A 20,912-nucleotide genomic window follows, 5' to 3' on the forward strand; every position below is an offset into this window, starting at 1 on the left:
AATTTTGTGTGAGATAGTATCGAACGCTTTGGCTAGATCCAAGAAGAGCGCAATGCATTTTCTTCCTCTATCTATATTGTTGGAGATGATTTTCGTCAGGTTTGTAATGGCATTTTCAGTGCTCAATCCTGGTCTGAAACCATACTGTCTATTGGAAAGGATATTGTTTTTTTCAAGGTAATGACTTAGACGATTCTTTATTTCATGCTTATGTATATCACAAAATATTCACACTGTTCAGAAATTAACTCAACTAAGATTGGATTAACTCGTTACTAAACTTTAATTACTGAATCTTTAACTTGAATCATGCGATTGAATCTTTTCCAAATTTTCGTTTGAGAGTCGCTTATATTGTCTTCAATAATTAATTTAGTTTCAGCAAGTGTACCGCCAAACAATATAACAAATACATCGGAGTGAAATGGTTAATATAAATATAATAAAAGATAATCATAAATATCCCAAATATAGTTTTAAGAATGTAAATTTAAATCTCGCGATACATGGTTACTCCACGAGAAACTGTGGAGATTTTAGACTTCCAAAAACAAATTTGTCGGGAACCCAAAATATTCTCTATTTTAAAGGATTTAGATTTTTAGTGAGCTACCGACAGATTTTATTTTATTTAGGAAACAAACAGTCATTTATATATTTAACATAAACAGCAATTGTTTACAATATTAGACCAATAATGTTCCATTAATTCTAGTCGTTGATTCAATATTTGCACCTGTACAATATATTTATAAATGACAAAGAAATATAAAGAATAAATACTATTAAGGAATTACAAAATGTTATGAAAACAATTAAAGATAGTTAGAAGGAATAAAGTTTTCACATGATTTTAATAAATACAATAAAATGAAAAAAAGATGATAGGATTATTTCGCAAATAAAAAATTAAGTTATCAGTTTAGTAAGTTGCATTTTATATGTTTTCAAGTTACACTTGAAAATGTCTACATCTCTAGAGGCATTGTGAGTTTTACGCATATTTGGCTTTACAGTGTGGTGTTCTAAATGAGTCGTTCGATCTGGCGTTATGTTCAGGGCAACGAAATGCAATCTTTGCTAGCAGATATGATGAATCAACAAGACTGTTTACGATTTTGTACAAGAATAGGGCATCAGAAATTTTTCTACGTTTACATAAAGCGGTAGGGTCAAACCAATAAATCCAAACCAAACGATAGGTGTTTAATAAATTTGGATTGGATATTTCCAATTCGATCAATGTATGTTTGATATTGAGGATTCCATAAAATACTAAAATGATTTGTCAAGTATTTAAGTTAATATAAGGAGGATAGTAATGTTAAGTACTACCCACTTGGCTGCGGGATAGTTAAGGAAGCTAAAAGCATTGATGCTTTTAGTGGGTTATGCTTAAATACTATAACAAATATTTTAGATGTATTGTAAAGTGTTCTTAATGTCATACATATAAGTTGTTAAAAGGTTTATACTAGATATAAAAATGTAATTTTTTATTACTAAATAAAAACGTACAAAAAAAAAACATAAGATTGGAAACGAATTATAAAAAAAACCGAGAGCTCTTTCTGAAAATTTACTTTAAAAATTTATGTAAAAACATTTTTTGTAATCATTGATGGATCATCACGTTCATCATTAAATGATAAAAACTTTAATATATATGCTCATTTTTAATTTTAACATTGACAAAGAAATTGAAAAAATAATAAAAACCATAATCAGGTGCTTGAATCATCAAGGGATGGCGCTCTCTAAACATGAGACTGACCGTTGAATATTCTCCACAAATGATTTAAAAAAATTAAATAATAACTTTTTTTAAACCCCTGTTTTATATTTACGCGGGCCAACCGGTTTCGGAATAACATTTCCTTCCTCAGGTCAAAATATATACTAACTTAACTTGAATAATATTACAAAATTATGGTTAAACACATACTACGTGTTGAAGTGGGGGTGGAGGCGTGATTAGTGAAGCTCTTTTATTTATGTAGCATTCTTTTTTTTTCTAAGTGGTTTCTTTTAAATTTAGTTTTGATGTTTTCTGTTTATTCAATGTCAAATATTATGGCCTGCAAATTTTCTACCTTCAATTAATCTTCAAACTTCAATCCTTCAAACATACTTAAGTTTGACTGTATTGTTCTAGGTAGAGTCATCGCAGAATGTAATCTTAATTTGAAAAATATTTAAAACATCGAGTCAGTAATCACCGCATACTATGGGTACGTATACTCAATGATAAAATACGGAATAGTTTAATATTTGAAACTGTTATTTCGTGGTGGAATTCCATTATAAATATATATAAAGAACACAATTTTAAACTTTTTTCCACTTGTTTTTTATTTGACCGTGACCGGTTTCAGCCTGTTAGGGCCATCTTCAGACTGGTCTGAAGATGGCCTACCAGTCTGAAGATGGCCCTAACAGGCTGAAACCGGTCACGGTCAAATAAAAAACAAGTGGAAAAAAGTTTAAAATTGTGTTCTTTATATATATTTTTACGGAATAGTTTTTTGGGGAACTCAGTAAACGCCAAATATGTTTTTATCATCCAAAAGAGGTGCCTACGAAAAATTACAAACTCTGATCACCGAGATTCATGTAGACCAATTTTTAAAAATCTCAAACTTCTGACAGTGACGGACATATATATAATTGAGTTATGTCTGTTAGTTCGATCATCTCCAGAAAAGTTCCCACAAAAAAACTCAACACATAAACACGCTACAAGGTTCACAGAAAAATTATTAATCCCAAAAGCAAACAAAACTATATTTCAAAAAGGACCACACTACATGGCCATTCAAGTACATAACAACCTTCCACGTAGCATCAAACAAATAACCGACATACTTAAATTTAAATCATCACTAAAAACATTTCTTTTAAACAAATGTCACTACACCTTAAATGAATACCTTACATAAATTAAATACCTCTGTTTTTGTTATTTGTTTTTGGGGTGTTATGCCGTGTTGCGCTAACTCCTTCTTTAGCCATCTGCCCTGATGATGGACACTGCAATGCTGTCCGAAACGTTGGCTAAAGAAGGAGTTAGCGCAACACGGCATAACACCCCAAAAACAAATAACAAAAATACTTTTGGCCGTGAAAATCTTAAATCATATTTAAATACCTTTGTTTTTTTAAATTTTTTATTTACATACATTTGTTAACATGTAATTGTTGGGTTATATAATATAATGTATATTTGTTGGATTAGCTGGAAGAAATAGGATGTAACCTATAAGCTCCTTTGTACTCTGTATTTTCGTGCAATAAATATATTTTTGAATTTGAATTTGGGAGGTGGGTATGGCTACCGCCGCCCGATTTATTTGATAACCAACACCCCTGCCATAGGTGATTACAAGTGGTTCTCTAAGTTTGGTGACTTAGCAGCGGAGCCCGGGTTCATGGGACGAGATTTGTCCAGGTCTTGACGGCGGATGCGTTTGTCCACCTACCGAATCGGGAGACTAGTTGAGGAAACCTTTTGACTTCTCCATCAGGACTCTCTCGACCCTGGCCCTGCAGTGGGAGGGATTGATTCATACGTCCGTCACTCCCCAGAGACATTGACCCCCAGATTCCTATCTACCCCTCATATTTTAGATCATACGACGTAAGTCTCGAATACTTAAAATTGTAAAGATGGATACACTTAAAATATATAATATATTTTCACTAAATAATTCATACAAAGCAATATTGAAATATATTTTCCGATTCCCATTGTTTAAGACGCCATAGCATGTATCAATGTAAAATAATACCGCCTATTTTAGCCCTCTGACCTAAATGTGTCGACTACATAAACTGGATAAAAAATCAAGATATTCACTTTATTCAAAAGATTATAATTCCAAACCAAACATAACCAAAATATAATAAGTAAAATTAAATATTATAAAATTCTTGAAGAATTATCCAAAAATACATACACTCACATATAAATGTGTAGTTTCATGTTTCAATATATGTCTGTGAAAAAATAAAATAATAATAATAACTTTCTACCACAACACATAAATACCTGTCACCCTTAATCACAAACACGTTAACACCTCAGCACAGGTTCTCCTAGTGAAGTGTTCACGTAACATACAATATCACCTACACACAGTTTTACCTATATCAACCTATTTTCTTTATTTCTTATACCTTTGTTCTCTGTACTACAATATAAACCACTGCAATAATTTGTAAAACGTGTATTCAAGAATAGACATAAATAAATAAATAAAATAAACGTAATGAAATAGAGTGTGCTGAAGTAGATATTTTGATCGATAATTTTATGGATTCAGAAAAAATGGTCTGCTATTGCTAAAAATTATGTTGCCCTGATTATATGATTACGTGTATTACTTTTGTATCTTACTTTTTTATCATTTGTTTTCATAGAATTTAAAATTTTTAGATTTTTTTGTTTTATATTTTAATCTTTAATTAGATGTATGAATAGTAATGTAATCCATGTCTAAGTAGATTTTTGTTATTGTTGTACCTATTTGGGTATTAACTGGGTTTTTACATTTGGATTGTTCTTACGTAAAAATGAAATAAATAAATAATAAAAAAATACTTTTCCAAGAACTTCATCTCGTTACTTTCCATAAAAAGATCCTCCACACAGCATCCCCGAAGATAACACATGCCCCTGGGCTTCTGCGTGGAGCTAAAAACATGTAGCTAGTAGGTTTTTGCGAGGTAAGTCATACGTCATAATGATTACGGCGCTACATCCCAGGGTGGGATTTGACCTGCTTCACAAATAATGATCTCCATTGGCTGCGGTCCCTCTCCATTTCTCCTAGCGTTTATCCACCTCTTCCTTGATCTGCTTTTGGGCATAAAGTTAAACAATTAGAGACGCTATTGCAAACTAATATCTCGTCGAAATGTGTTCCACAATTAGAACGCGATAAGCGGTGCGCGTAGACCGTATTCTGTAGTTTTAATTATTTAATTCTACATTTCCAGCCCGTAGCTATCTCTGGGACCAACAAAATCTTACAATGGTCGCAGGCTCTGTACAATTTCAAAGTTCATGATACATCTTTATACCTTAAAGGTCCGTCTACACGCAGCGACTTGCATGCGCAAACAGTTTGTGCAAAATCGAATTTTTTTTTTGTGCATTACAGATTATTTATTTATTAACGCCGATTATAGCGGCTTTTACAAAAGAATAACAATTTTTTTTACTTATTATAAATACAGAATATACATAGATAAAAAAAATATAAATACAAAATACATAAAAGAGAACAATAGAAACGGTTATTATAAATACAATGCAACAATGTGTATATATAAATATATAAACAACTAATTTACAATAAATCCCGGATAAACTAATACTTTAAAACTGTATTTGGTTATATTCAATCAGAGAAGCGCTGACATACAGTTTTAATTAAGTGGTGTTTGTATGAGGATAAACTAGCAATGTTTATAGATTCATCCAAAACATATTTATTACCAAGTACATGTAGGCGATTCATTATGGAATTGAGTTCAGCGTTAGATCCTGTATTGTTGCAGTGATAGGGTAATTTGAAACGAACTGATCGACTAGGTACACGGAAAAATATTAGCGAAAGAAGTTCAGGGGAGTTCAACAGGTTGGTAACGATTTTAAATAAATAAAATAGGTCAAAACAAATTCTTCTTTCTTTTAATGTATCGAGTCCCAATAAATGTAACAGAGAGGGGTAATTAATGTTTTCGATGAGTATTCCCAATTTAAAATTAATATAACGTAAAAATTTATGTTGGACGCGCTCAAGGGAATTCTCATGTACACTGTAGTAAGGACTCCAAATGGTGGTGTTAAATTCTAGTTGGCTTCTAACAAGTGAAGTGTAAAGTAATTTGACAGTTTTTAAATTTTTAAAATCCTTTGAAATCCGTAAGACAAATCCTAACATTTGCATTGCTTTACTGGTTATATTATCTATATGTTTAATGAATGTTAATTTAGTGTCAAAGGTTATACCAAGGTCTCTTATTTCATCAACAGATAATAAGGTGTGATTATTGAGATAGTAGGTGAACAACAATGGGTTTTTTTTTTCTGTGGAATCTCATAAGTTGACATTTTTTTACATTAAGTGTTAATTTGTTTTTAAGACACCAATCGTTAAAGCTATTAATATTAGATTGAAGTGTTAGACAGTCATCTATATTGTCAATAATTCTATATATCTTCATGTCATCAGCGAACATTAGAATGAGAACACGGGTGAATATGTTTGTTACGTCGTTAATGAATAAATTAAAAAGTATAGGACCAAGATGCGAACCCTGGGGTACGCCACTGGTAGCTTCGAACATGTAGGATAAGTGATCATTAATACAGACAGTTAACTGACGCCTAAGTAAGTAACTCTTAAACCAAGATAAAAGGTTTCCATTAATTCCGAGTTTCAAAAGTTTATTAATGAGGATTTTATGACAGACCTTATCAAACGCCTTACTGAAGTCGGTATATATAGAATCAACTTGTTGTTTGTTGGCAAGTGCATTGGAAATAAAATTTTCATATAATGTTAGGTTAGTCAAAGTTGATCTGCCGGAGATAAAGCCGTGTTGACAAGTTGCGATACAAGAGTTTACAAAGAAGCTGATTTTCTTAAGAATCAATTTTAAAAAAAAGTTTAGGTATAGACGATTGAATACAGATAGGCCGATAATTTTCAACAAAGGATTTATCACCACTTTTAAATACAGGAGTTAAGTAGCTAAGTTTCCATATTTTTGGAAAGTGTCCTGTGGAGAGTGACTTATTAAACAGTATATTAAGCGGAACAGATAAACTTTGGACACAATTCTTAAGTAAGATGGAAGGAATCTTATCAGGTCCCGAGCTTGTTTTAGGTTCAAGTGATTTAATACAGACTATAATGTCTTCAATATCAATGTGTATTTGCGATAAGTGTAAATATAAATCCGTATTGAAGTAAGGAATTAAGTCATCTGGAATATCAGGTTCATACACGTCCTTAAAGTAATCAGCAAACATGTTAACAATTTCATAAATTTTACTGGAGCTATTTTGTCTGTAACGTATATTACCAGAAATACCAGCATCATTGTTTTTCATTGATTTTGTGTATTTCCAAAAGTATTTTACATCATGAAGTATCGTGTTCTCAACAGAATTAATGTAATTTTTATAACATCTTTTTGTCATTTTTTTGCAATCTCTTCTAATATTGTTGAATGCCATATAGTTGGGAATTGTTCTGTGTTCTTTATATTTTTTATGTGTTTCTTTTTTAATAACAATTAATTGAATTAATTCTTTGCTGAACCATATCGGATACTTTCGTACTTTATGATGAATTAGAGGAATTGTGTCGGAAATGATACTATTCAGTTGAGAGTAAAATAGTTCTACGCTATAGTTGAGATCACCTTCCTTGAGAATAGACCAATTTACTTTGTTAAGTGCATGATTAATATTCTGGTAATTAGCATTAATGAAATTGCGACTACAATTTTTAATTAGGGGGTCACACTCTATTGTAATAGGTAATAGTATTGTAAGTGGAGGGTGGTGATTATCAATTGGGTCAAAGGATTCGGCTGACTCATAGACTTTTATATCCTCATCAGTAGAGAAAATTAAATCAAGTGTTCGATTACTACAATTCGGCACATTGTTACATTGAAATAGACCTAAATAGTTCGACATGTCTAAGATTTCTCTCTCGCACGCCGTTAATGGTAAGTAATCCAAATCATTAAATTTACAATTAGGTAGGTTATAATCACCGCAAATAATAATATTGTGATTAGGGTGGTTAGATTTGAGTAGCTCGACATCTTCACAATGATTTTTATACATTATTATATTAGAATTTGGTGGAATATATACACATCCGATGATAGTTTTATTGGATTTATCGTTTAACATTACAAAAATTTGCTCAACATCATTGTTTTTGTTTTTTAATAATTTCGATGAAATTTTTTTATTTACTTATCAGGACGCCTCCTCCTCTTGATTTGGAGCTGGTGTTCCGATTTCGGTCAACTCGGTAGATACTGTGGTTAGGTAGACCGAGCTCCGCTGAGTATATCGATGGTTCCAGCCAGGTCTCAGAGAGTATGATGATGTCCTGTGTGATGGTGGGTGCATTAGTTCTAAAGTCACTGAGTTTAGTCCGAAGTCCCCTGACGTTCTGGTAGAAGATGTAACGTGGCGCGGTTATAAGTTTTTTGGTATATTTGTTATAATTTTGGGTCTATTGTTGATATATTTGATAGTTAAATTATTTTCTCCCTTGCTTTTTCGATCCTCCAGCTCCTTCCACAAGTTTTGTACTTCTTGCCGTTGAAGCATTGTTAAGTCGTTCTTGGTCTTGATAATTACATTTCCATACGGTATTCCTTTTTTCTGTAGAACAGTTCTGGCTTGATATTTATCGGACAGTTCGACCTTGATGGGGCGTGTTTTATTAGTGTCCTTCTTACCCAATCGATACACTTTAATTAGCGAGGTATCTACATTCAACATTGTTAAGAATATTCTTGACATTATTCAGATCTTCGCTCATTGTCGCAGTTTGAGAATTGCCCGAGCTTTCAGGAACATTGAACATTATTACATTTTTAGATCGCGATTTTCTCTCGTCCATTTCGTTCAAAGTTTCGCAAATTCCTGTTAGTTGTTCCGTTTCGATGTTGGTAGTTGACAAATTTTTGGAATTATTAGGTGAAATGTTCCTGTAGGCATTCAATTCACCTTCAAGAAAATCAACTTTTGTGGAAACCAAAACTAATATTGCCTAATAGCACTGAGAGTTGAGGCGTTAATTTACCCATTTGTTCTTTAGTAAATTTATTAGTGGGATCCATGATGGTCGTATTTAAATCACGTATAATATTGTTTGCTAATGTGATGAATGCATATGTATCGCAGGAGTTCATGATAAAGTAGCTGGCGAGATAGGTTTAGCTGCCCTGACTTGTGTCGGCGGGAAGGAGTGAGTACTTGCGCTGACGGCTAGTACGGACACACACACAGTCACACTAGAGTAGTAAGTCGCGCTCGGTGGAATTAGGTACCAAATAGCGGTAATGGCGGATTATTTTTAATAAACTTAGGTTTTGAGTTAACACAACACGTATGTGGAGTAATGCACTACTTTCACTGCACTGTTACTAAATTAGCACTAGAGTAACGTATTACTTATGATCAGGATCTATTTAAATTAGTTGTTTTTTTAATATTTTAGCAGTAGCTGATTCAAACACGTTAGTAATGTGTATATTTGTATTGTTGTGTAGATTATTAGGTATGGGGCCCAGACAGCAGAAGCGTATTCTAATTTAGATCGTATAAGGCAGTTGAGCATCGATGTGTATTTGAAGTGTATGCTAGCTTTTGCGAATTACACAGTTTTGCCGTCATATATTTGCTTAATTGTGTAAATTAGAGCAAAATTAATTTACACAAATTAACGTTCATGCTAGCCATTTTGGGGTATACCGTTTTTCCGTCTTAATGTACATGCTTAGTTGTGAAAATTAGAGCGTGTGCAACTAAAATTATGTTTCCAGTGTAGGTCTAAAGATTTTTCTTAGAAATTTACTCTAATGGGCTGCTAACGTGGTTTCATCCATTTTAAATGGGCGCCATGCCTCATTATCGTTGTAAACAACTTGTCTTTTTTCGTTTCATAAATGAGCAGTTTGTTACGAGATAAGTAGTGACATAATTATTGTTTCCGAAATAACAATGCGAGGGCGTATGGTTTCGTTGTAGGCGATGGAGCGACCAAGGTGATTCGGCCAATTCACAATTCCTTGTACGGTAGTACAATATTGGTTGTAGAATAATAAATTTAATGTTTTTATTACTTGATTGCTAAATAATTCTGGCAAGGAGCAAACTCATCACCGTGAAATAATCAATTTGGCGCAGACATTTTCAAATTCGTGCGTGGCGTTGATCGGAATTATCATTATCATGGGCATAGAATAAATAATAACACAAGAATTGCCTTGTAGGCGTATTTCGTGATCTAATTTCAATTCGGGCCTACATTTCCATATAAAACTGTGTTTCACTAGGATTAAGAAATTTAAATGGGATGGCGATATATGATTTCAGGCAAGTGTGAGAGAGACAGACCGCGTGCTAAATGTTCTAGAACCAAAAGGTAGTAAGTCAATCCATTCAACTTTACATGGAAGGCATTTCTAGTTATCTTCTTTATTCTATGTTATCATGGTTTCCGGGTACAAAACCGCGATGCAAACAAACAAAAAACAATGAAAAAACATTAAGGTTTTTAAATTCAAACCAATCTACGCTCCTGACACAAATAGGAACAAACTTTGAAATTTTAAGTGATATTGGAACAGACATTTTTTAATCTTGTTTTGGGGACAAACAAAGAAACATTAATTTATATAAATATACTCGTACACTAGTGGATCCTTCGCAATGCTTCGCTATTGCTAATGTCTTTCTGGGACACCTCCGACTTCTTGCACCACCATGTTACTGTAAAAAACAACATTACATCGACTTTAATCAAACCTTCTAGATCACATCTGGGAGGTTTTGCTTCAAGGCGAAGCTTAATGCCAAATCACTATTTTGATTAATCTTTATAACGTGTACATTGAGAATACCAAAAAATATGCTTTAGATAAATTGAAGGTTTTCCTATCGTTTCGCTTAAGTAGAATACAAATAAAAAATTAAATTACTAACTAAAAAAATTAAATGTAAGCTAATAACATTAAATATTTTTTAACTAGAAATGTATGAAAGCGTAAAGAAAACAACTTAAAAAAAATATAGTATTATAGCTAAGATTATATAAGACAGTTTCACTTGATTACGATTTTCGTTTTCTTATAAAACTATTTACAAAATAAATAAAAACCAGTTTTGTGCTTGAATTCGAACGTTTCTAGACTCCGTTTGTCAAGCGATTTTAATGCCTATAACCTACGATACCAAGAATATACACATTTTTGGCTTGTAGCTTCCTCTTAATTCGACTCCTTAGTGCAGAGATATTGCGTTAAGTATTCCTCGGGCGTCCCCGACTTCGGTCTACTACTTAGTTTTGCGAGCACAAACATACGTAGGCTGATTATTTTATATATTGAGATTATAAACCAGTTAGAATTTAACTCAACGATTTGGATTGCATTTTATAATATAAGAAGTTGTCTTGCCACAGACCGCCTTCTACGTAGTGAAGTTAAAATTTGTGGTTGAATGTATTTTTGGATGAGAAATCTAAAAAAAAATCAATTGAAATACTTATCGGGTCTAAAACTATCCTGCATGTACGAACACAGTGACACGTGATTTTTATATGTTAATATTATTCAAAGATTATGAGAATAGGAAAAAACACAGAAAATTTTAATAATATAAAAATAGGTTGCGACCGAAACTTGATCTCGGGATCTCTACATAATAATTCATATTAAAATGCAGCGTAAATCTTTTATAAATTAATTATTGTTTAACATTTTCTACGTTTTTGGGAACAATTCATATGGACTCGTAGACATGTAATGATTCTGAGCGTATCCGAAAACTAAAAGGTTATGAAATACGCAGAATCATTCAATTTAATTGGATTTTATTGCAAAGCGGATATACTCCCGACCAGAGGCGGATTTGCCCTTAGGCCTATGTAGGCCCGGACCTAGGGCGGCCAGATATTAGGGGCGGCCAATCGTGACAAAAAAGACACAGATGATAACAAGAAATTTCTTCCTAAGTACCTAAATATTCTACGTACGACATAGCGATATGCAAGAGCGTGTTCACGCACAGCACACAGCGCGCCCCCATGCCCCGCAGCCGCCCTCGCCACACCTATGATGGGTACTGAGAAAGGGGCGGCTACATGGTCTGGGGCCTAGGGCGGCCAAGACTGTAAATCCGCCTCTGCTCCCGACCTTCTGATAGAATACGCCAGAGGCCTGAGGGGTTTAAAGAAATGTTCAGACTTTTGAACAGAATACAAACAATACTTCCAATAACCTGTCAACATTGGTTAACGGGGTTTAAGGCTTCTGGCATTTTTTTGTCAATAATAATGGCGATCATTGACACTTTTATAAGCGATTTAGAAAAGCCATTTTTTTGTTTTCTTGTAATCTTGTAATCTTTTCTGTGGCGTCTATTTTTTCCGCTCTGTTGAAATCCTTATTCCCGCCACAACAACGATAATTATGTTGACATCTGCTAATTGTGAGTTTCATCGAATTTCTGACGTCATTGATTACTTAATTTAAGGAGAGATATCAATATTTTCTACTCGAATTACAAATACTTTAACGCATTGATGTGTTCAATAATAATAACATCAGTTCAATTCACTGTTCACAGTCATTTGCCAGAATATTGTAAATGAATTTCAATGTTCATTCAAATTAACACTGGTAGTGACGGGGATGTTTTCGACTAGTATGCAAAATTTTAAAGATTTATTATCATAGATTATTTATTTATTTCTGAATGAATTTTAGTTAAAATGTTATTCGTTTGTACCTTAGAGATTATCACTACATTGTATATGTGTATTTTTGACATGAAACAGTTATTTGTATTACTTTTGTGTTATGTTTATTTTACATTACTATTTAAAAAATACCCTCTGACGTCCAATTTTAATCCAAATTAACATCGAATAATTTCTAAAAAAAAAATGAATAATTTTTTGAAGTATTATCAGCATTACATATTTTATATATGTGTAAACAATAATGTGGGTGTGAAAGGGTTAAGTAAGTATTTTAAACGATAAATGCGTCAAAATGTCCATATAATAATAAACTGACCATATTCTCACAGACACCGGGCAAGATATTCTCAATAACAACAATTCTCAATTCAATAACAATTATTTATTTTTATTTGTTACTATAAAAGTGAAAGCACGAACTGAGAATGAGAATGTTGTTTGTTTTTTGTATTATTATTATCTTTACTTTCAGAGAGTCGAGTAAAGGGTAAACAGCAATCGTACTTTTATAGTTTTGACCCTATTTTGTGAAACCACTATACACGCAAAAAATCTGCTATATATGTTTATATCTTAAAGCAAATAATATTTCGATTTCAAAATAGAAGTTACGCTGACGCATAAATCAACTGTCCTGTTTTCATTAAAACCAGAGCTGTACCAAACAAGTAATACGCGTAAACGCAGATTTATTATTTTGTAAATATTTATCTTACGAGCACGAACAGGTTAGCTATCGTGTTCGTAAAATATCAATAAAAACCGTAAATTTTGAAATGTCCTGTCGTAAACTTTCCTCGATTGGATCTGGCGTGAAATGTTTAAATGGTAGGGCAGTTAAATTACATTTTAAACAATTAAGAATGGTCAATAATTAAGTACGTGTAACGGTTAATTTAATTTATAAGCTAACCGTTGATTAATTGAATAATTGGAAGCGGACAATTTTTCGTGGGAAATTACGGGAACCGCTGTGCCGTTATTAGGTTTCAAAAAATCGTATTATAGCTAGTAAGTTCAGATGGAAACGTTTAGTTCTGGATTGGCTTACATAGTGAAAGCATCATTGGGTTACTGATACTGATAACATGTTTTAATTAATTGTTGTGGTTGTTTTCGTGTTCAAATAAGTTTAAAATTGTTTTATTAGTAAGTTTTTTAAAACCATTATCATCAGACCGGTTTTAAATGTTTTTAAAATGATGGATCTGGTAGCATAAAAATGAAAGGTCCAGGAGAGCTTTTACGCCAGGGCCAGAGTGACCAGGAAATATCTCGTTTCCTTCCTTCCTCGAGGCTTTAGAGTCGACAAGGTTTCGCTTACACCCAAACTTTATCAGCGATTTATTATACATACACTATATTCACTAGCTGACGTTAATCCGGCATTGCTCGAGGTTATGAATGGTTTGGAGTAAAGTTAAGTTTTGAGGTTGTGAATATTGTAAAGAAGTGAAAAAGTTAACTTTTAAAGTATTGTTTCCCTTGATCGTGTTATGTTTCCCTAGGGCGTCCTCGACTTATTCTACCACTCACTTCCACGTCATACATTCTCCTTACACCCCTTTCTTTGTTCATATCGTACCCCGCATTTTACCATACTTCATTATTTGGTTCTTTTGACTTTTAATATTTATTACTACTGTATACCATATTGTTACTGTTAGAAAAATACATTTTTTCAATTTTCAATTCGACTACGTATCTCATTCCAATGCAGAGATAATGCGTTAAAAACGGCATCCCAAATTTCTACCGATTAATAACATATTTCTAACTTCCTAAAAAAAGATATGTTATTTTTTAAGATAACATATGAAATTCTCTCAACAGAAAAAAATCGCGAAGTAAGGTCCGAAAATTATTAAAAACATGTTTTTTCTGTTGTTTAATATGTTATAGGTATGAAAAATTAACAATGTATCTATGCAACTAAAGTATTTGTCGAGACATTTTTGCTCTATTTCAAACGATTCATGTTTAGATATTCTCACACATTTTCACTTAATTATTATCGTTTTTTCTATATTAAAGCGTTCATTCTAACATTCTTATTTACATATCTCATTTTCAAATCATCTTTGAACGAGTAGTTTTCGAGCCTTAAACCAGTACTGAAATTCAATTGACTATATAAATTTAGTTTAGTAGTTCTATAAAGGTCACACTATCTCCATAAATATATTCCTAAGTAAGTTATTTTGCAGGTGTCGATTTTAAATTAATTTTGAAAAACGTGTAGATTCAACAATTTCGTGGTATAGGTACAAATATGGCATATATAATACTAATTCAATTATAAAACAACACAGAATCTGTGGGCTTCTTTACAAATAATTCATGCAATATTTTAAAAGCAAATAGTTGAATGTTGATTAAATACAGAGAATAATCACCCGTTAAATAGCATGGACAGGTGCCTAGGAATCCAACATGTTTTAATTATGGTTCTTGATTTATCTCCATCAATAGGTCACAGGTCATGTTTTGTCGCAAGCTTTGTTTATAATCCTTCGGCAATCAATTTCCAAGCGTTTTAATAGGTACCTACTATTTTACAATGAACTTTGTCAAATTTTGTTGCGGTTAAAATTTTGTTTGACAAACAATCATAATTAATTATGATTCGGGGAAAAGGAATAAGAACGTAAATAAAACACTCTGGCTTCACGAAATTTGCACAGCTCTTCCAATCTAAAATTTCAAAGTCATTGCAAGAATTTCAGCTACCTGAAAAATGTCCATTTAATAAAAATTTTAAGAAATTTAAAAAAAGTTTTTTTTTTCTGACAGAAAAAATATTCCGAAAGAGAGTGTACATTGTACATATAATAATGCTTATTTTAAAACGATTTTTTTCTACTTAGAAAGTGAAAGCAATAATGTTATGTTTGTAGTCATAAATACCCAGGTACCTTCCGTTATATTGGGCATTTCCGTTGTTGGCCAAGAGGCTCTCATTTCTCAAGCACCCAAGTCATTGCCTAAAGCCTAAATCAAGTATTCTTATATCTCAACGACAGAAATCCAATTAAGAACTTCCGGTGTCGAGAGTTACTCGTGGAAGATGACCACAGAAAGTGTGTTTTTATATGGTTAGTCGTAAAACGCAGCACCTTAAAAATATACTTATTGTTCAAATAGGCAAACAAATATTAATATTATTTGTATGGATGTACGAGAATGTACGGCACAACAAGTAGGAACGCCATTTACAATAATACAACTTAGAAATCTTTCAACCAACTGGTATCTCTACTTTTCCATATATACATCATTTTGATTTGAAGTACCCACTGTAAAAAAACATGAAATTAGCCGCCGAATAGGTGTGAAGTATTTCAGGTTAAATTTAAAATTACATTGTTAGCTAACATATTTTTTACTTGGTACACAGGCCCCCTATTGCCGCGTTGTGAATAGGGTTGCCACCTTTCAAAAACAGTAGACCCGGAGATTTTAGAAATATAGTTTTTTTATTAAAATAAAACTTTTTTAGTATGAATTATTTAATTAAGGCAAAATGTCATGGTAAATTACCATTGGTAATGTTTTTTTTAAAATTATAAATGAGCTAGCTAGTGCTAAGACTTGGACTAGCTTGACACTTTAAACTACATTTTTCATTTTGAAGGGATTGTTTAATAATCTTTTCTTGCTCAGGTTTCTTCAAAAACCTCAAAAATTCTTGGCAATTTAGGTATATTGTAATTAATCTTCAGAATTAACTCTGCCTTCACCATGTCCACTGACAAGCTGTTTCGGCTGGTCTGTCCACAAATTTCTCATTACAGAAAAGACACGTTCAACAAAAGCATTGCTTATAGGGATTGATTTTTTTTTCAATTATTTTTGGCAGTTCGGTGAAGGTTGAGGTGACTTTGAATAACTGAACCCATTGTATATCAACAGGCAATGTCGAATCATTAGATTGTAAGAACTGAGGAAAAACTTGAATTAATTTTCGGGTCTCGTCATAAAGTTTATCTTTGTCGACATTTTTCAAACCAAGTGATTCGACAGCTTCCACAGTATCTTCGTAACTTACTGGACTTGTTAGATCGAATTTGGAAAAGATTTTGAATACAGAAACCTCAAAATCATAATATTTCTATATGTATTCGAGAGTTCTCCTGTAAACCTCACTGGCTTCTTTTTTTAATTGATCTTGATCAGAAGGACTTTATGTTTCTCATTATTTTGGCACCGTAAAATTCATCATGCATTCACTCAGTCAGACAGTCACGCGCTCTGCGCCGTGATGGTCGTCTGTCGCTTCGCTGCCACCGCCCGGTCTGACCCGGAGATATCGATATTAAACCCGTAGCCCGGACATTCACCATACAAACCCGTAGACTCCGGGTCAAACCCGGAGAGGTGGCAGCCCTAGTTGTGAACAATATGATGTTATACAGCAAATTACCTACACACGCTCTGTTGGTTGCCAAGTGTTTCAAATGATTAACATATATTATTATTTAATATTCTTGAAAATATTACAGGTTTCCCTAGACTGGTGGACGGATTTGGCATACTAATAATCTATTTTATTTTTGTTTCAGATGGAATCCTGAGTCAACATGAATAAAGGCGATTATGAGATGAAGGGCCGCGGCATCAGCCGTGGAAGTTCCCTCTTCGCTCCCGATCCTCAAACACAGCTTCTCAACGCCATACGACAGAAGGACATCAGAGCCTTCAAGAGGCTCCTCCAGTCCGAAACAGTCGACCCAGATCATTGTTACGACTATCCGGATTACAAAACCTGCCTGGACATCGCCTGTTCGGACCCTGGTTACAGCGGCTTTGTGAAACTCCTACTGGAGCGAAATGTCGACGTAAACAAAGTTAACGATACTCACCGTAAAGCACCCATCCACTTTGCCGTCGAAACTGGAGACTTGGATACCATTAGAACACTTCTGGATGATCCCAGCATTGAAGTAAATGCCATGACTAAGGGAAATACTGCGATTCACCTGGCTATTAAACATATCGAAGATATCGATGAAGACAGAGAGCAAATCATCAGTCAATATGAAGAAATCGTTGAGGCCCTCCTAAAATCAAATTCAGATGTTAACATACCGGACTTGAAAAGAATAACGCCCATATACTCAGCAGCTAAACAAGGTTTGGAAAGGATTGTTGAGTTGATCATCGAATATTCCAAGAAACCAGTGGATCTGGATTCGTACAAAGATAGAAAAAAAAATTCTGCGAGAATGATCATCGAGGAGACTTTCCCGCATCTACTGTTAAAGCTGCCTTCTCCAGAAGAATATAATGAAATCATTGACGTACACAAACTGTTCTCTCATCTCAGTGGCCACGATGAAGATAGCTTTATAGCAGATTTTAATAAGATTAAGAAGAGTAAAGACTTACCAAAGATTCTTTCTGAAAATAATGGCAACAAGACTTTGCTTCAAACAATTTGCGCGATCGGATTGGACAAAGCAGCGGAAATTTTATTGGAAAATAAAGCAGATCCAAATTTGACGGCTCCTGGGAGTAATGTGAGACCTATTGAATTAGCTTGTTCTAATGGGTACTCAGGTGTGCTCAAAATTCTCCTAAACCATGAAAAAACCTCATATGAACCCGTAAATGGTGAATCACTCATACAGATTGTCATTAAGGAAGCTAAACACCTGAATGGAGAATCGAAAAGTGATTACAAAGAATGCTTGAAGATTTTGCTCGAACATCAGAAAATAAAAAGAGATATAAACTATCTAGACTACAAGGAAAACACAGCTCTTCATTATGCGGCTAGGAGCGGAGATCAAGATACAGTTTTGACACTACTTAAGAACGGTGCTTGCATCGGAATCAGAAATAAGTTTAATGAGCCCCCACTCGCTGACATGTCGGCTAAAACATTGGAAACTTATTTGGACGATTGTTTAACAACTAACAACGAACGACCGAATGATGAGAATTACGAATTGCAATTTGATTACAGTTTCCTTGCACCTCCCAGTAACATCCACAACCATGAAACAAAAGTACCTCTGATGGATGATTCAGACGTGACAATCAGTTCCAATGACCGCTTCCTTGCTCCCGAAACTGACGCTCTGTTATATATGACACAATGTTCCGAACTGAAACCACTTCTAAAGCACCCGGTTATCACAAGTTTTCTTTACTTAAAATGGCAACGGATTAGTTGTTTATTTTATGCCAACATAACTTTTTACGCGGTGTTCTGTCTGTCACTAATTCTGTACATCCTTTTGGGATACGGAGGACCAGCAGAAAAGAGTGATTTCATTCTAACTATCGCTTACTTAACAAGAATTCTGTCTATCATTGGTTTAATCTTGTTAATTATAAGGGAAGTTTTGCAAATAGTTGTATCCCCAAAAGTATATTTTAAAAGCATAGAAAACTGGTTGGAAATAATGTTGATTGTCATTACAGCTGCAATAGTTTTCAATGACTCCACAAGTGAACATTCCAAGCAACAACTCTCAGCAATCGCTATACTCCTTTCGTCTGCTGAATTTGTCTTATTGATTGGCCAATTTCCCTATCTATCCACAAATATAGTTATGCTTAAAACAGTTTCCTGGAATTTCTTCAAATTTCTTCTTTGGTATTGTATTTTAATTATTGCATTTTCATTGAGCTTTTACACACTATTCAGAACAGTTGAAACAGACGACCCAAATGGTGAAAAAGTTGCATTTGATCCCAACAAACCGGCAGGAGCTGATGACGATGAGCCAAACTTCTTCCTGGATCCTGGCATTTCACTTTTCAAAACAATTGTCATGTTGACAGGAGAATTTGACGCCGGATCAATTAATTTTGAAGCCTTTCCAATTACCAGTCATATTATATTTGTGATTTTCGTATTTATGATTCCAATCGTATTGTTTAATTTACTCAATGGCTTAGCAGTTAGTGATACTCAAACTATCAAAGCGAACGCGGAGCTTGTTGGACATATTTCAAGGATTAAGTTGGTTTCTTATTTTGAAAGTGTCATTTTAGGGGATTTGAGTCCGTATAAAAACGCCGTATCGAATGCACAAAACGCTTGTTGTTGGCTTCCAGGGAGCAACTGCATTCGATCAAGAATGATTTGCATTAAACCCTTGGCTCGACGGGTCTGTTTGTTCCCTAATTTCTTGCCCATGGCACAGATTGGTGTTAAAATTAATCAAGCTTGTCGTGTTGAAGTGTGCACTACCGAACGTCAAAAGAAAAAGAATGAGCAGAACGCTGATAATCCTCAAATAGCCCTTTGCTGCCTGCCGCAATGCAACCAAACCCAAATGGACTGGAAAATAGTCAAGGCTGCTAAGAAACTGATCGCGGAGAGAGAAGAGGGCGGAAGTGAAATGAAGCAACTCCAAGATAAATTATTGACTTGTGAAAGAAAACTACTGAGCTTCGAAAAGTCGCACGAAAACATTGAACGGTTACTCGAGCACATTTGCCACTCATTAAATAAGTAAACGAAAAATTGTAATATCAAAATAACACTTAATTTATTGTGTTACCTAGTTCATGGCTTTTGGGTATAATATAAGGCAATGGTGTCACATTTCATGGGAGCAGCGGGCGATCGCAGAAATTTTTCCACCTTGAGTGGAGAATTGGAAGTTTCACACTCGAGTTAGCCAACTTTTGAAAAATGTAGTTCATAAGTTTTCGCGAAATCTTCCAAATTGTCCCAAGTTTAAGCCTTGGTGCTTACTAGGCTAAAAGCAGGTACCAATTTAATGAATCTGAACAATAAAACAAGGTTGTAATCATAGACATATGAATATTAGGTAGACCTGCCCTAAGTGATTAAAAGCGTATTATCCCCACTCCCCATACCGGTTCCATTGAGCCGGCTGGGCTCGCGTACGGCCTCAAGTGATATTTGAAAACGTGACGTCATCATTCTTGTGCGAACTATGGTGGAGGCATCATCGGTTCATTTTACGAAATAACACGGCAAAATGTTTACTTGTACTATGAAAACTGGTAAAAATAGATGCGAAAAAAGAGAATAAACCCAATTGTCGTATTACATTCCATATATAAGCATTATTTTATTTTATTTTAAGCATATTCACATCGTATAATATGAATCAGTTGTTACTATCACATCGAGAAACGTCTGGACGCGAAACACAAAGCTGGTTGGTTGCTGGGAAGTAAATTATGAACATTTATAAAAGTGTCTTAACTAAATACTCTGAAACTAACTACGACTCTGAATATAGAAGCTGCCTTACTTTGCCGAATTTGGACTTCGCAAATTTGTTCATAACGTGGCGAGTAATTTGCGCTCCCATGTAAAAATGTCTATTCATTCAAAGCAGATTTTACTTTTAAGAAGTAAATGGTGATATTATAATGCGAGATGCCTATTTA

At 33.8% G+C, this 20,912-nt stretch overlaps 1 protein-coding gene across 1 annotated transcript in view; it reads left to right on the plus strand.

Annotated features, from left to right (window-relative positions):
- The window catches only part of LOC149423478 (transient receptor potential cation channel protein painless-like), a 65,914-nt gene extending 45,305 nt beyond the window's left edge, over window positions 1-20,609 (plus strand). Inside the window, exon 2 of the mRNA XM_089631978.1 lies at window positions 17,093-20,609. Coding sequence (XP_089488104.1) covers window positions 17,111-20,002 — 2,892 coding nt within the window. The 5' untranslated portion in view covers window positions 17,093-17,110 and the 3' untranslated portion in view covers window positions 20,003-20,609. The remainder of the gene's footprint in view (window positions 1-17,092) is intronic.
- Window positions 20,610-20,912: the final 303 nt, after the last annotated feature.

Source organism: Hesperophylax consimilis, chromosome 5 (assembly GCF_061612785.1).
Source record: "Hesperophylax consimilis isolate HC1 chromosome 5, BYU_Hcon_1.0, whole genome shotgun sequence".
Lineage (NCBI taxonomy): Eukaryota > Metazoa > Arthropoda > Insecta > Trichoptera > Limnephilidae > Hesperophylax > Hesperophylax consimilis.